This window comes from Poromitra crassiceps (assembly GCF_964638095.1).
Source record: "Poromitra crassiceps genome assembly, chromosome: 2".
Taxonomy (NCBI): Eukaryota; Metazoa; Chordata; class Actinopteri; order Beryciformes; family Melamphaidae; genus Poromitra; species Poromitra crassiceps.
Window position 1 is genome coordinate 33,606,534 of NC_139624.1, and position 18,140 is coordinate 33,624,673.

An 18,140-nucleotide genomic window follows, 5' to 3' on the forward strand; every position below is an offset into this window, starting at 1 on the left:
CCAAGCTAATTACTCCACCTCCAATCGCACGGTTGCTGACAGTCTCGTTAGCCTCCGATTTACACTTTTAATTGAATCAAGCGTATCAGCATCATCTGGCACATACAAAGTCTATTTGGCTGCTTACAACAGCCGATATCCACAGCAGTTCATTTTGATTAAGGGCGGCTTCAAAACCAGCGATCCATTATATTGATGACACAAACTGTAAAAATGACAAACAAGGAGAGAAGTGGCCCGGTTTCCCATCTAAACAACAATGCACAAAATACAATTGATTCCTTTATCCTGCTTATATCTTGGCCTTCACTTTACAAGAAGGAATATACCGAGGCCACAAGGTCTCCCCAACCACTTTCTGTAGCAGCTTATAAATCCTCACCCAGAGGAACTAATCCTTGTGCCATGAATAATCTCTTCACATCTCTGGCTTGGATTTGGAAATCCATACATTTAGTTGACATTCGACCCCCCTTATCCTGAAAGTGCTTGCTAATGGGATCAAAAGTGTGGCCTCCCAGTAAAGCAGATGTGAATTTGTGATTATAGCCGTAACATACCCTGCTGGAAAAGCTTGAACCAAAAACTTGCGTTGACTAGTTTGGAACTGATAAACATGGAGTGAAGTGATGGTTGACTCACAAAAAAGATCCAGATTCGCCAAATGATGACAATTATGATGTTTAGCCTGATCTCCTCTAATTGTTAGTAATCACACAAAAAAGAGTATTAGGGTCTCGTAGGTGATTTTACTTCACTGCAGTTAGGGGGAGCCGGGTAATATTCTGAGGGGAAAAGTTAGAATTTCTGAGATTAAAGTCTCAACCCCCCACCCCCCCCCCCCCCTCCCTCAGAATATTGCCTCTTCCCCTGGATGGTATGGTACAGATCCAATATGGCCGCACTCCCTTTTCCATCAACCTGACATGAGTCATGTGACATGCTGCACAATGACCCTACACACAGTACCCGCTAATATACAAGTTGTAGACATGAATCATGCAGTGTCTGATCTAATAGCAAATGGGTTGATATGGAACGACCACATCCACTATAAGTAAGTTCTCAGAGAACCTGCCATGTCGAGAGAGCAGCCCGGGAGCAGGGACATTCTGGCAGCCCCTTCCAAATGATTGTGTGAGTAGTGGGGAGCATGGCATGGTTAAGTGGCCGCTAAACGCATCCTCAGCCCTCCTAATCTGAGATAATGGCTTTGACATTTCAATGTCAGACCTACAGCGGGCATGCCACAGCAAGCAGGTCTCCTGAAAAGCAGGACGGGGGGGGGGGGGGGGGGGGGGGGGGTCTGAGCAGAGATGCTGCATTGAATCAATAATCTCTCATCCCATTACTCCATCTGTTTCAGGACGAGTGGGAAGAAGGGGACGTTCAGCATGTATGGGCTGCCTGTGGGACAGACACACTGATGGACAAGGCCCGGTCGGAGAGAATGAACACGCTAACCTCACCTTCGCCTCGCAATCATTAGCATGAGCACGGAAAGCCAGCAATCGCTTATCAAGCCGGACCTCCGCGGAGTTCAGACGCCTGTAAATGTAACGATGAATAATCCCACTCTAACACACCAGAGTTCAGACGCCTGTAAATGTAATGATGAATAATCCCACCCTAACACACCAGAGTTCAGACGCCTGTAAATGTAATGATGAATAATCCCACCCTAACACACCAGAGTTCAGACCCCTGTAAATGTAATGATGAATAATCCCACCCTAACACACCAAAGAGGAGTTAACACGCCTGTAAATGTAATGATGAATAATCCCACCCTAACACACCAAAGAGGAGTTAACACGTCTGTAAATGTAATGATGAATAATCCCACTCTAACACACCAAAGAGTTAACACGTCTGTAAATGTAATGATGAATAATCCCACCCTAACACACCAAAGAGGAGTTAACACGTCTGTAAATGTAATGATGAATAATCCCACTCTAACACACCAAAGAGTTAACACGTCTGTAAATGTAATGATGAATAATCCCACCCTAACACACCAAAGAGGAGTTAACACGCCTGTAAATGTAACGATGAATAATCCCACTCTAACACACCAAAGAGGCGTTAACACGCCTGTAAATGTAATGCTGAATAATCCCACCCTAACACACCAAAGAGGAGTTAACACACCTGTAAATGTAATGCTGAATAATCCCACTCTAACACACCAAAGAGTTAACACGTCTGTAAATGTAATGATGAATAATCCCACCCTAACACACCAAAGAGGAGTTAACACGCCTGTAAATGTAATGCTGAATAATCCCACTCTAACACACCAAAGAATTAACACGCCTGTAAATGTACGATGAATAATCCCACCCTAACACACCAAAGAGGAGTTCAGACACCTGTAAATGGAATAATGAATAATCCCACCCTAACACACCAAAGAGGAGTTAACATGCCTGTAAATGTAATGATGAATAATCCCACCCTAACACACCAAAGGACATAGCATGAAACCCGGTTCAAGCCAGTTCATTATCTGTTCAAAGACCAGCATCAAATTGCCACCTCCCACTGGGCCTATGGAGAGATTTGAATAAACAATAATAGATGGAGGGATTTAGATGCAGCCGCGATGTTCCCTTCCCGTGGTGAAATGTAACTTGGGCTATAAAAGCATGATTTCTTTCCACATAAATTGCAGGGGGGGTCAGGGGCATCACACTGCCTGCAGGAGGGGGGGGGGGGGGGTCAGGGGCATCACACTGCCTGCAGGAGGGGGGGGGGGGGGTCAGGGGCATCACACTGCCTGCAGGGGGGTCAGGGGCATCACACTGTCTGTAATAGAAAATACAGGCACACCCCACAACAAGCTGTAATTACCCAGTCAGAACAGACTCATCTGCAGGAGGGAGAAGAGAGGGGCCGAGAAAGACAGAGGGAGTGAAACGTCTGTGTGTAAGACTGTTCGGTTATATCTGTGCGTGCATCTGTGTTTACGGTATGTTGTGTGTGTGTGTGTGTGTGTGAATTAGTGTGGCAAACTCTGACTCAGCACATCGACATGGGCCTCAGTGGCTGCTGGCTCTTTTATATGACCTAATCCAGTTTAGGAGATGAATCCGGGCCGTAATCTAATATTGTCATAAATGATTCCCGCCGTATACATGAATCCCTGACCTGAGCGAACAGCAGCCTACCCAAGCCAACACACACACACACACACACACACACACACACACGCTGGTTGCTACACTTGAATAAACCATTCGTCTTTTTCACTAATTGGCAGTGGGGATCGCTCGCTCGCCTCGATGCTCCTTACAGTACCTAATGGTTAGATATGAGCCTAAGCAGCACGGTGAAGTGAAGAGTGCCGAAAGGTTGTTTGGGTTCACGTTCCTCCCCTGCTTCACCCGTTGCGCGTGGAGCAGCGAGCATTAAAGCTGAAAGCGGACATGAAATGTTGCTTCTAACGTCAGCTTTCATCTCTCCAGGGTCTTCCCAAAAACCTTGCTCTGTGCCTAATAGCGTCCTCCAGGCTGCTCTGCGAGAACCAATAAAATACCCCTGAACTATGAGCAATAGCTCAAACACTTGTCCAGGCAGGCGCCGGGAGGAACCGAGGTGACCAACTCCCTGAGAGAGAAAGTGTGTCATGTGTTGTCTCATTTTCCCCCTTTCCACTCGCTCTCGTTTTTCTTCCGTTCCCAGTCCCAATATTTGCCAGGCGACGCTCGCATCTCCACAGCGCTGAGTCTGTATTGACTCTGTGTCTGTAAAGCATCTCCACAGCGCTGAGTCTGTATTGACTCTGTGTCTGTAAAGCCAGCCCACCTCCACAGCGCTGAGTCTGTATTGACTCCGTGTCTGTAAAGCCAGCCATATTCATAAGACTACCTCCACCACTGCCTTATACTGTACTTTCCTCTGTCTCTTCTATTATTTCCTCTCTAATCCAGTGCTTCTGCATTTGGATTTCCTCCCTACATTTCTCAAGACAGAAATGTCCACTTAACTTCATTATACAAGTTTAATTCTTACATTATCAAACATAACAAAAGTCATTAGCCCAAACCACACTGGGAAGGATCATCCAAACAAACAGTACAGAAGGAGCGAGGCACAAGCCTGATTACATATTATGTGGAAAATACAACTTGACCTCTTTAACAAAAACATCACAGTGTACCACATACTGAAGGCAGCAATCTAATCCAGAGAGTGAGAGTAGAAAGTTTCTTTGATCAGTTTCTTATAGTCAGTGCACTAATAAAGGCACTGACGATGTGCTGCTTTGTATGGCAACCCACGGTTTGACAGTCGATGTTGACGGCAATGACAGCAGTGGCGCAAGCCAGCGAGAAAGCTGAATGAAGATGTTGGGTTTAGGGCTGCAACTAACGATTATTTTCATAGTCGATTATTTTCTCGATTAATCGATTAGTTGTTTGGTCTATAAAATGTCAGAACATGGTAGCAAATGACGATCAGTGTTTCCCAAAGCCCAAGGTGATGCTCTCAAATGTCTTGTTTTGTCCACAACTCAAAGATACTATCAGTTTACTGTCGTACAGGAGTAAAGAAACCAGAAAATATTCACATTCAAGAAGCTGGAATTAGAGAATTTAGACCTTTTCTCATAAAATTGTACTCATAACGATGAATCGATTATCAAAATAGTTGTCGATACATTTTCTGTCGATCGACTAATCGATTAATCGTTGCAGGTCTAGTCGGGTTTAACCAGCACTTGTATATGTAATATACTTGTATATGTATATCCCACACATACTACCCCTACTTATAGAATCCATTCATGTAAACAAAAGTGCCTGGAGATAACATATTCTGTCATATCCAATTGTTGATGTTTGTTCAAGAACGACATATAAACCGTTTGGAAATTATAATGAAACGATCCCACAGCAAGAGTGACAGGGTGGGCTGGTGGTTACACCCTTTCAGCTAAATCCTCTCAATGTAAAAAAAAGAAAAACAAAGTGTGTGTGTGTGTGTGTGGAGGGGTTAAGACAAGGGTATAAATATATAAAGAAGCATCCTCTTAATAAAGATGATCCCAGATGCAGCGTCAAGACATTTTAAGGCACTCTTAAAATACAGAAGTGTACAAAAGTTGACGTGATAGATAACCAAAGATATCCAGAAAAACCTCCCCAAAGAAAATGCTGCAGTAATAGCATAAGAATTATGTTAATTATTTACTGCGTATTGAAAAAAATATTACACACTGTCCCAAAGTAAAGCTCTTACAAACTGTACAATTTTAGTAACTTCTACCGCCTCTTGGATATAGGAACTATAAATGAGGAATCTGAATTGTACTCAATATTGGTTTTACAAAAAAAAAAAAAATTCCATTGTGATTGTAGCATCTTTTTTTTTTACCATTCTGTACAGAGCATACAGCAGCAGTACTACTGAATTTGTCTGAATTACACACGGGAATTCCATTATTTTAATTGGATTTTCATTGCCTCACAACAGCAAACTACCCAAACAGTAATAATAAGAAAAGATGCCATGGAGTTCAATCAAAGTATCAAACCCAGGAAATGTTTTGCTGTAAAACAGCTTGTGCAACTATTGGGTCAATCTTTGCTTCCCCACTTTGACTTCACTGACTGAATTTCTATGATTACATCATTGAATTGAAGTGGTAAACTATGTCTATAACCCTTATATTATTTTTCCTTTGGTATATACTGTACATCGCCCAACAAGGCAACTCCAGCTTTAAAAACCCAAACTTCCAGAGTCAAAAGGCACATTAGAACGTCTCATATCTATGAGTGCACCAGTTTGATGCCCTGGCCAGTGTCCAGGACGGTGGGGGGGAACCAGGCTAGTTTAAACCTCCTGAAGCAGCGCAGACACATGCCACACAGCCAGAACAGGTTGAGGCCACAGCACCAGTTGGACAGGTGCACCATAGGATAGGTAGCCTTGGGGAAGTGGGTCTTCCAGTGCTTGGCTACATCGCTTCCTGTGGGCAGGTGGAGCGTGTAGTCGCTCCAGCGTTTAGACACGCCGTAGGCGGCTGTCACTGTCCTTCCCTTTTCCGACCACTGGGTGTCACTTTCCGGGTTGCAGTTGAACTCCACCCACTCGGAGGTGAAGTCGCCGAGACGCGGGGTGTCGCCGGCTTCCGCGTCCCCGTCGGTGGGGCTCAGCTCTGCCCCCTGGACAGCTACGTAAATGCCGTCCACCCTGCGCACCTCCTTCACCCAGGGGAGCGAGTTCTCCGTGTCCAGGACGAGGATGAGACGGGCGCAGTGACCCGCGTTCCTCTCCTTCCACCACTCCAGTAGCTGGGCCAGATGGAGACTTTCGCCCCCTGCAGCGGAGGAGGGGGATAAACCAGATACATGGCATAAGTATCACAATATTGAACTGAGTGTGTGTGTGTGTGTGTGTGTGTGTGTGTGTGTGTGTGTGTGTGTGTGTGTGTGTGTGTGTGCGTGCGTGCGTGTGTAGCATTTCATTGTTTGGCATTTAGTTGACACTCAAGTACGGAGCAACTATTCTTGTTCAGGCCAGGGACACATAGCTGTTGATGGACACGTTGGCTGTTGCAGGGGTGTACATTTTCAGTTGCAGGATCATGTCTGGAGCCACTAAGCCACCCTGCTGCCATCACAAACACACACACATACATAGACAGCTTGTTGTTCTGCTGGCGGCTCAAACCCAATACTGTCACACACCGCATTGCTCAGAATTAATCAGAACTTCACGCGTCACCTTTTTTGAAAATTCTCTCTACTTCCCCCCCCACAGATTTCAATTACTTTAACAACAGAATAATAATTCCTAGATCACAAAATATCTTTTTTTTTTACCTTTTACCCTAAATGGTTTACTTTTAAGTACTAGGAAAGGGGGAAAAGAGTTGGAAGTAAATAGGACAGAAGTGCAGCTCCACTAAGGAGTGCTTTGTGTTATTATCAGTAGAAAATTACAACATGCAAATTTGTAAACAGCATTACTGGATTATTAAAGCATTTGTCGGTATGTAACCTAACCACTATGATCAACAGATTAATGAAAAAATAATTATTTCATCGCTCTACTGTTTAATTTAGCTTAGTAATCCTATCCTATAATAAGAATACGAAGTCTGTGTATGTGTATGTGTGTGTGTGTGTGTGTGTGTGTGAGCAGAAATTATGTTCGGCCACAGCTATGCCATTTTACATGCGATCGCGCTGAATCTTTCAGGAAGTGTAAGGAGCACCCCTGCAGGTGACCTAACGGAGTAAGATTTTTTTATTCGGTAATTAGGGCCGATTAATGGCCGAACTTGAGATGCTGCACAATGGCTGCGATGCCTCCACAGGGATGTCACTGCACAGGTATTTTGCTAGTAATAATAATACTACCTATACACACTACTGAAAAATTTGAATAACCTAGAGAACCTATAATTGCAACATAGGGAAGTGATCAAGTGATGATCTTTAATTGGGATTTTTGTTTCCTTGTTTGCAGCACCATGCAGAGATAATGTGGCAAGTATTCTCTGAACAGAAGAGCTAGAGCTGCAACTGTGTGAACCCACTGTGATTCTCCTTTGTGTTGAGGGAGTGCTCCTGTCACCACAGACTGTCTGGAACATTCACAGAACCTTCTGTCACCACAGACTGTCTGGAACATTCACAGAACCTTCTGTCACCACAGACTGTCTGGAACATTCACAGAACCTTCTGTCACCACAGACTGTCTGGAACATTCACAGAACCTTCTGTCACCACAGACTGTCTGGAACATTCACAGAACCTTCTGTCACCACAGACTGTCTGGAACATTCACAGAACCTTCTGTCACCACAGACTGTCTGGAACATTCACAGAACCTTCTGTCACCACAGACTGTCTGGAACATTCACAGAACCTTCTCCTGTCACCACACCACAGACTGTCTGGAACATTCACAGAACCTTCTCCTGTCACCACACCACAGACTGTCTGGAACATTCACAGAACCTTCCCAAAGTTACAAAAATGTTTGTGTAAGCTGTCAATTATTGTTCTTAGAAAGAAAATCGGCAAGTCAGACTATTCAAAAATCTGAAAACGGAACCGGCCAAGAGCAATCGGTGTATCCCTAAAATAAAAATAATACATACTGCCTCCCCAAATCAATCACTAGTGACTGGTGTATATGGCCATATGGCCGCATTTACACTAAAGCTTGAATTATGCTCACCCTGCCGTGAAGGGCGCGTGGGTGGAGCGCGGGCTGGGCGCGTCAAATGACGTAAATTTGTTGGGCGTGGTTATTCGCTAGCTCCGTCGGGCGCTCGCCTTGTGCATGATTTTTTTTCTAACAGCGCGAGCAACGCACGGCTTCTCTCCAAACATGGCCACTTTCAAGCCACTGAGCCCTGAACACTGAGCTGTGTTTTCGCCACATTTCTTGACCCATGTGGTAGGCTATAAACTTTGATTTGCAACTGTTCATTTTTAGTCATTTCACCAAGTAAATGTGTTGTGTTGAGAGCATTATTGAGAGAGATTAAAAGCATCACAGAGTAGGCAATCAGGGCTGAGAAGTAAAACGGCTATTCAGTAAAAACAAATTTGGTGATTCCTTTATGTGCTGATGTGGGGTCGTTTGAGAGTGAAAGCGCACTCAGTACTGCACATAATAGCGTTTCATTGTGACTTTTCCACGGGCTGTTCTCACTATTACCATTGTACAATACATGCTGATCACTTTCTGAGTATAATGGCATCAACCCCAGCGCGGGGTCTGCACGGAGACTTGCGGGGCCCCACCCCCAACGAGCTTGGTCGAGTATAATTCAGCCTTAATGCTAAGTGTATTTAACTTTATGAATGTTGGTAGTCTTTTACTAAATAACTACGGTAAATAAAATGCACAAATGGCTGTTGACCAGAGCAACACTAGACTCTCTGAATCTTTGAACAAAACCTGAAGAGTGGGTGGGATGCTAGGAGTCTGGAACCAGAAGACAGAAAAAAAGAAAGAAAGAAAGAAAGAAAGAAAGACAACAGATGTGGGCCCTCACCAGTCAAGGCCCAGGCTCCTGTGCCGCGGTGCGTGTGCCCACTGTAGAAAACCAGATAGGTGTCGTGGCGCGGCCCATCTGCCGTGCGCAGCTCCAGGAAGTTGCGCAGCTTGGTCTGCACGGCCTCCAGTGTTACGCCGCTGGTGGAGTAGTCGCAGCCAAACGTCTGGATCATGTGGTGGGAGAAGAGGCGCTGCACGCTGTTCAGCATCCCGGTGGAGCGCAGGTTCAACTCTTGGCCTTGCTCAGGGGGGAGGAGGCTGGGCTGGCCGTCGGCGCTGGATAGAGGAGGCATGAGGGAGAGAAGACAGGAGGATGAGAAAGAGGTGGCAGAATTCAACTTGTTCATCTACTGTGAGGAGAGCTGGCCTGGTTGTCACAAGTAGTGGAGATGGGAGAGGGAGAGAGAGATATGAGTGAAAAGGTGATAGTTTGACACAGTAGGGTAGGCTCACCCTCTGCTGGGGAAAGAGGAGATGGAGAGGGTGAGAGGAGAAAGGAGGAGTGCTGGACCATTAGCCTAAGGAAAGAAGCCTAAAGAATAAAGTGAGAATTTTGAAAGGAATTTGAAGAAAGAGTTGAGGGGAGAGAAGAGGAGGAGTGAGGAGAATTGAGCAGGAGAACTGAGAATGAGAACACGAAAGAGAGTTGAGGGCAAAGAGATGTAATAATAAGTCAAGGCTAGCCGCTACTCAATGTCAATGCAGTCATCCCCTTTTTTTTTTTACATCTCTGTACCTGGTGTTATTCATGGCCAAGCGGATGACAGAGGCATTCTTCACTCCTATATACATTTGCATAACTCAGCTGTCATATCAGTCCCTGTGCCCCCATAACCACCCAACCTTGACAAGGACAGGTGAGAGTTTATCTATTGTGGATGAGATGAGATTGATTTCCCCATGTGTTCCTTGTCAGTAGACTGGCAGTAAAGTGATTATTTTTTGAAAGCCAAAGCGGACATATTCTTCATAACATGTGATCAGAATTAGACTAGCTAAGAATTCTGTTCATACAGTAGTTTTAAAAGAAGATGAAACTTTTGCCCAAAGTTGAATACTAAATTGTATGAATCAGCATTCGGAGAGAATTAAATGTGAATGTTATTGTTTCCTTGTTTACAGTTTACAGTAAAACCTGGATTGCTAACTTGTACATTCCCTGGTCTAAAGATATATATTATAGTTTGTCAAAATACGACATGCTGCAACCTCCACCTGGCCCAGCAAACTCAGCGTTCACCTAAAGCCGCCTACAGACTGGAAGATTTGAGTCATCTTATAAGTTTATTGCAGGCCACACTGTGCGACATTTGATCTAATAAACTTTGGTACGACGTCAGGTTTGATGTGTGGAGACTGTACGATTACGCCGCACGTCTCTCCGTCAATACCTGTCAGTCAGATATAATACACAATGATACACACGCAAGAATCAAACGTCAGCAGCGCGCATATAGGGAACAGAGGCCAACATGGGATGTCAATTTTACGAGTGAGCTTGAGGTAACGTGAACTATTTATTAGCCTCCTCTACTAGCATTTGCGTCGATATATTGATATGATCATGCAGCATTTCTATTGGTTGTTATCAGACATTGCCATAGCTGTCACACTATATTTTTAACTGTGTCTGAATTCGTCCTAGGCTATCTTCGGTCGCAAGACTGTGACAATGGCCGTCTTTGAACCTCTCTCACAGCGTTTTTGGAGCCACGCCCAAAGATATCTCCACGTTTCTTTCACGTTGGTCATCTTTCGTCTGGAACAGTGTGTCAAAGGCTTTAAGCCATCTAATCTTCTCTGATCTCGTTGTGCCAAAGAGACTGAGGGCTCGTAGTTGAGATTCAGGCCACATTTCTCAGCATTCACTCTCTCTCTCTCTCTCATCCTAAAAAAAAGAAAAAAATGTCCCTTTCTTCTCCACAGCTCGCTCAGTCAGAGCTCCACCCCTCCGTCATTCACAATCCCTCACTCTCCTTTGCTCTGTCTATCCCTTTTTGCGTTTATCACCACTCCCTGTCTGTTTGCAATCTCTTTCCTCTCCTTGTGTCTTCTCCCTCCTTCTCACCCACCAATCTGACCTCTCTCTCTCTCTCTCTCTCTCTCTCTCTCTCTCTCTCTCTCTCTCTCTCTCTCTCTCTCTCTCTCTCTCTCTCTCTCTCTCTCTCTCTCTCTCTCTCTCTCTCTCTCTCTCTCTCTCTCTCTCTCTCTCTCTCTCTCTCTCTCTCTCTCTCTCTCTCTCCCTGTGGGGCTCGTCTCGTCATTGTGAAAACATGATCTGCAGCCATCAAACAGCCGATTATACACCGCTGCATTCTCATCATGCTCTCAGCCCTCCCTATGGACCATGGGCATACAGCCTCGGCATACAGAGCGCCCGCAGCTCCAATAGGACATGGACCTGCATCCAAAATCACCGTAAGAACTAAGCACTGGGAGCTGGCATCCCTTCTGAATGCTAAAGCTAACTGCCAGCTAAAGAAGTTCAATATACAGAGAGTGGTCATATACATGTTCACCAGCCAAACGTGTCTGACATTCGGGGCACCGCTGGACCAGAGGCTGCATTTCTAAATAATCCAATGGCACTCAAACACGGGGTGCTGAGGACCCGGGCATAAAAACAGTCAACATACGGCCGTGGAGTACAGCGCACAGTATGGAGATATGAGATCATCAAAACTAACTAGGCCTATGATATTGGAAAGGTGTTTGGCCAACTGAGAGGCTCTGGGAGAGGCATCAGCAGCAGCTAATGGCTAACACTGCTCCAGCTGAACGACTTAGTATGCGGGGAGGAAGCACTGGAACGATCCCACAAGGGCCCAAACATTAGCAGCATGTTTATGCATAGTTATTGGTCTATTTATCCAGTTGGTTTTGTGTTCACTGCAGAGGGACTTGGAATGAGTGATCGCATGTGCCAGCGCCTATATGCCAACGAAGGCTTCGACCAACGTGGTTCAGATTGGCCCTCGGTGCATTGTGATGATTTTTTCAGTATGTAGAGAGACTGAAAAACAAACCCATACATAACTGGCAAGTCTTGTAAACAGCTGCACCTAGGCAGAGTGCATGTCCTTGTGATACGCATCTCTAATGTAAAACATAAATGATTCAAGTGTGCGTTGGTCTATGCATCTGGTGCATGTCTGTCTCTGTTCGCTCTCTAGTACCTGCAGAAAGCGGTAGGAATGACCAGGGCGTAGCCAACACAGGTGCCCCCCAGGCAGCTGCCCAGCTCATGGAACAAACCGTGGGCCAGAGACTCCAGAGGCAGCACCACCAGCAGAGCACTAAGGAAGAGGCCATTGGAGGGCTGAAAACAAGACAAAACAGGCCGGATGAGTCCACATACACATATCAGATTCAAAATCACATTTATTTACCAAGTAGAGCCTGACACATTAACAGACCAATGACACAACGTGGGACTGACACACTGTAGGTAACAAAACATGACATCACTAAATGCAGACAGGAAGCACTGTACGACAACAGACTAAACATAACTACACTGCAAGTATTCATTCAAAGCCTAGGAATTGTTCCAGGTGAGTGTATTGGTGCGTACACAAAGTAATACAAAGATGCATGCTGCCACTGTGGCACACACACTAGCATATGCATGGACAAACAGACACAAAACATTGAATACAATTTGTGAGACAAAATACTCACAAATTGAGCTTTAAGTGCAACCAATTTCTTGAGTCATTGTGATGATATGCAATGCAATTTAGCATCCTCCAAAAGTCATTCCCCCCAATAGTACAATGTTGTATCGAAATAAGACTCCTTGCCATGTCTTTTGAGTGCAAATCAATACCAGGTGCATGGTTAAGTGGACCCACACTTGGGTTTGTAAAAGATAGTAAGCTGCCTAGGGTATAAGTAAGGGATAATGTATATTGAGGCGGTGATTACGGGGGAAATAATGACCGACAGGTGGATTGAGCCCGACGCGCCAGCGGAGGGCTTAATCGTTCACCTGAAGGTCATTATTTCCCAGTAATCACCGCCTCAATATACATTATCCCGCTTAGAACACGGCCTACAACTAAATCATTCAATAATCTGACCAAAATAATTATTCAAATAGATTTTTTAATAGCGTTTTCAACGACAAAGCGGTTTCATTCATAATTGGCACACAAGACACCACAGCTGCAACTGGTTGGCCTAATTAGTAGTGTCTGCAGACAAAATGCTCTTATCAACTGATTAATCCAGGTGTGGCAGAGCAGCGGTCGGTTGTCGAGAAATAATGACCGGTGAATATTGTTGATTGACCAATCAGAATCGAGTATTCAAGAGAGCCGTGTTCTAACAGGCCATAAAAATGTGTTGTTGAACTCAAGTTGTAAGTCGTATGCCACTTACATTTTTTTAACAATAAGTTGATGGCACACACACGCACACAAACTTTATGTTCAGAGAGCTTAGGCTAGGTTTATTAATAACTACCGTAGCTGTAATGTCTCAAAGCCCCACAAGAGCTGAGAGGGAACTTTCTGATATGTCAGCACTGACAGCTCCCATTTTCTCCAGCAAATTTGCCACTAGCACCAACGGTATGCTGATCTCAAATGAGGACTCAGGCCCCTGAGACTCGAGCAAGGTAAACGTCTAATAAGGCTAAATAAGTTATTGCTGCTCTTTATACAAGTATTAGGGATATTAAATTGCTAATTAAATTTGTTATGCTTGAGAGCAGCAGTCCCCTCAGCTTAGAGAGCAACTAATAACTACACATCGTCACTAGCATCTCTCTCCAGGGGTTATGGGTGCAATATGTTTATGTACAGCGCTGTCATGAAACTCAAAGTACAGCAGGGCTCTAGCAATGATCTACAGTATGATGTATTCTAAGAGAGTAACGATTCTGACCTGTAGAACGTAGCTAAGTCAAGTTTGTTTATATATCCCTTTTACACAATCTGTTTCAAAAGGCTTTACATACCACATCATACATTATGTCATTACCATTTGCATCAAATAAAGCCACATCTATGGGCAATTTAGAGTCTCCAATTAATCTGATCTGCATGTTATGGGTGGGAAGATACATTGATATATATGTATATCGATACATCGTCGATCGTGAAAACATCAATATATATCGTCATATCGTCGTACACATTGTAAATCCAAGGTGACGAAGCATAGATGTGCATGGCTTATGTTCATAATTGAAAGGTGAGCGTTAGCTGATAAAAATAATTTGCAAGAGAAATGTGGCACTTTATAGTGAACGTTTTAATTAAAAATAGATTGTTTTTCATTTAAATATCTGGAAGAGCTCAGAAATAAAATTGTCAAATCATATTTTAGTTGCTTTTTGTGAGTCGACATAAATGTAACTGGGCATACATGTAGGTATCGTCTCATATCGAATAGAAATCCTACCGTGTCAGACTTTGCGATATCAGCAAATATATTGTGCAAATAATCGATATATTCATTGTATCAAGACGAAACTTGCGATACCCACCCTAATACATGTCTTTGGACTGTGGGAGGAAAGAGGAACAAACAATCAGAAAAACGGGGAGAACAAACGGCACACAGAAAGTCCTGCGAGGCGAGTGCCAAACCACTGAGCCACCAGCTTAGAGCTTTTCCAGTCACAGGCCTATCGTGACAACTATGATGAATTTAAGCATACCCTTAGACATGCACTGTGCACACTATATTGCATTTGGAACATTGTTGTCAATGACAATTTTCCAAATTCTTGAAAGGATGAAAGGAGAAGGGATTTTGATGCACTCAATTTGTGATTGTTACAGTATGTATCTTACGTAGAGCATTAGGGCAATGAATTGTGTATAGAATAAGTTGTTATCGCAACACTTTCTAACTTTGTTAAGTTTTAATCATGCATTATTTGGGGCCGGCAGCATCTTTCATACATTGGTACCTAGGCTACTAAATTACATCCACTACTCTAAACTAATTAAATCGAACTAGTCCCACATACTTTGCTCAAATTTCATGGAAATCACTACAGAGCATCATTAGACCTGCCCAACTAAAACTATTGTGGGGTTTTTCATTTAGACTCATCAAAAATTTAGCCCACAGCTCATCAAAATGACTGTAAATGATACTGTACAGAGCAGAGCCACGATGAATTGCTGCTTACTTGATGTCCAATCTTCATGTAATATAACATATTTTTCTGTCTTAACCCTTGATCGCTGAAACATACAAAATTTAATACAAAAATATATCAATACACATCAGTTTTTAACTGGAGGATTCAATTCTTGTACAAATAAATTGCCATGTCTATGCTGTCTCTAAAGTATGCACATTCTCAGAATAGTATCTTGAAAACTGAATATTAGGCAATAGTTTGAAAAATCTGCCTTAATATGGATGAACAGATCTTATCATGCACCCTGCTGGTTGCCCAACAAGTTCATAATTTGCCCTTGGTGTCAAAGGTTGTGAGTTCGAGTCCTGGGTGATGCTGTGCTTTCTTTACTGTAACTCTCTTTTTCCTTTTAGGCTACATGTGCCGGCCCTGTCTATGACTGATTGCAGTCCTAGTTATTATTATTGCTAGTAATATTATCTCAGCTATTAGCATTCCTACCTGCCAGGATACAGCCCCCAGTATGGCCGTTGACAGCAGACTAAAGAAAACCAGGCGTTCTGAAATGAGGCAGAAGTGTCGAATACCCCTGGAGGCCATGACTCGGTCCAGACTCCGGCTACCAGATCGCTGAGAGCGCCAGGCCTTCTGGCACTCGCTCAGCTTGGTGTGGAAGCCCCACAGTGTGATCAGCAGAACGATGTGGCAGATGGACCAGAAGAGGCCAAACACACAGAAGCCTGGGATCACCAGGTACCACAGCTCCAGGTGGCCGAGCTGGGGAAGACAAATGTATTGAACAGAACAGCGCCATTAAACACAGGTTTAACATTATGTAACCAGGCTATACAAAACCCCAATCATTAGGCAAGAAAACTGATTTATAAGGGCTAGAAATCGTATTTTGAGAAATGACTGAGTTTGCTTAGCTCCTCATTCTTCATTGAGAGTCACATAGAAACATAATGTAAATGTCAATTTCCTCACACCACAATTTTCATAAATTGCTGCGTATACCTTTAAGGCAGCCAGGACAAAGAAGGCCAGCTCAGCCAGACTCAGAGGTAGCAGGGACAGCCGCCTCCACACCCTCCCTAGGGACAGCACCGGCAGCCAGCGATCGCTGGGCCCCAGCCCGCTGAAGTACACATCCAGCATGGGCTCACACAGCAGCCTGCCCAGGTAGCAGCCCAGGGCATAGGGGTTGGCTGTGATGCCCAAGGCCTGGAAAAATACAAGAGAAGTAACCAAGGCAAAACACACTAGGTTGGGCAAAGCCAGGAGCGATTTAACCCTCAAGTCCACGATGAGAGCCCCCAGAGCGATGACCAAGCCGCTTATGGCGACCGACTTGTCCAGAAGCATGGTAGTGCTGGCGATGCTGAATCCTAGGAGCTCCAGAAGCTCAGCAGAAGTTAGCAATGTAGGTTTGTATCGGACAGAGCTGCATATCCGCTCAGTCAGTGCCCATACAGTTCTCATAGCTACACTAGCCAGGAGGAGATAGTTGGTGACCTGCTCCTTGACATTCTGATCCAAGGCTGGGCTGTTGAGGAAGCACAGGAGGCCGAGTAGAAAGCCAAACCACAGGTGGAACAGGCTGAGGCTGGCTTTCTCCATAGCAAAGTAGTAGTGGAGGATGCTGGCTATTCCTAAGACAAAGAGGCCCAGGATGAAGATAACCAGAATCATAGGTTCGTCTGTCACCTCCCAGCGCACGTACATGCCCACGCACACCGCCACAAGCAGGTTGACACTGGACAGGTAACCCAGGCAACGCACTGATGTAAACATGTCCACCTCCTTGGGTCCATCGGCTATCAGCTCCTCTTCCTCCCGAGCCATGGCTGAGCTGACAGCGACTGATCAGTCTCCCTCTCTAATGGCTAGAGTTTTGTGTCTGTTAGTCCACTTGCACAAAAGATCTGTAAACTGAGGGCTACGCCTCTTGATGACATTCTGCAAAATCAACCCCTGTGAAGAATTTAAACAGAAATGTTATTGATGTATATAGGTATATTAACAAGTGTTAAGTTGTTAACTTTAATTAATTGATTAAATTAATTGAATTACTAGTTATTAACGTTAGCTATTTTACTTCCAGACAAAGTGGCAAAAATAATTGTCATTTTTGTTACCTAACCTTGCTACGTCCAGTGTTTGATAATCATCGTCAACATTGTGTGCACACATTCCTTGTGAAGTGAATATTATTATTATCACAGTTGAACAGCAGACCGTTTTGACACGATTTAAATCTATCTAGCGTTAGTTACGTTACTCAACTCATCCACGTCCAAAACAGACTGCGCCCTGCTGTCAACCTCTGACGATGTGGCATTGGAACCAGTAAGTTTGCTAACTTTAGCTAGCTTCGCTGCTAACTTAACAGTGACATTTAAGTAGGTTACATCTCACTAATGTCGCTTTTACGTGCATAACCTTACATTCATCTGTTACAAAGAAGAAAATACTACCGTAATTAGCACACGAGGAACAATTTGAAGTCCCCATCGTAAAACAAAACGTTAGAACGAACAGTGACGGAAAGGATTGCTTACATTTTGTTTGTTGGATGCAACTTTCTTCAGCAGACGGTACTTCCGCAATCCGGATTCAAAACTACGGCACCTCACAAGTGTCAAAACTAATGAAACACAACACTTGTCCCTTATCCTAATGTAAAGGGTGCACTTTCACCCAATTTGGCTCTTCCCAAGTGAAGTGTACGTCCCAAGTTATTCTTTCTCTCTCTCTCTCTCTCTCTCTCTCTCTCTCTCTCTCTCTCTCTCTCTCTCTCTCTCTCTCTCTCTCTCTCTCTCTCTCTCTCTCACACACACACACACACACACACACACACACACACACACACACACACACACACACACACACACACACACACACACACACACACACACACACACACACACACACACACACACACACACACACACTTTGGGCTGCTAGTTATATAACTATATATATATATGATATAAATCCAGCCTAC

General features: G+C 44.2%; 1 protein-coding gene across 1 annotated transcript; it reads right to left on the minus strand.

Moving 5' to 3' along the window:
* Positions 1-4,011: 4,011 nt before the first annotated feature.
* Positions 4,012-17,737, minus strand: tmem168a (transmembrane protein 168a). Its single transcript, XM_083632257.1, has 6 exons — positions 17,695-17,737; positions 16,151-17,107; positions 15,635-15,910; positions 12,207-12,349; positions 9,029-9,306; positions 4,012-6,331 (listed from the first exon to the last, which is right to left on the minus strand). The coding sequence occupies exons 2-6, from the start codon at positions 16,976-16,978 to the stop codon at positions 5,781-5,783; spliced, it is 2,076 nt and encodes a 691-aa protein (XP_083488383.1). The 5' UTR covers positions 16,979-17,107; positions 17,695-17,737; the 3' UTR covers positions 4,012-5,780.
* Between the last annotated feature and the right edge of the window lie 403 nt (positions 17,738-18,140).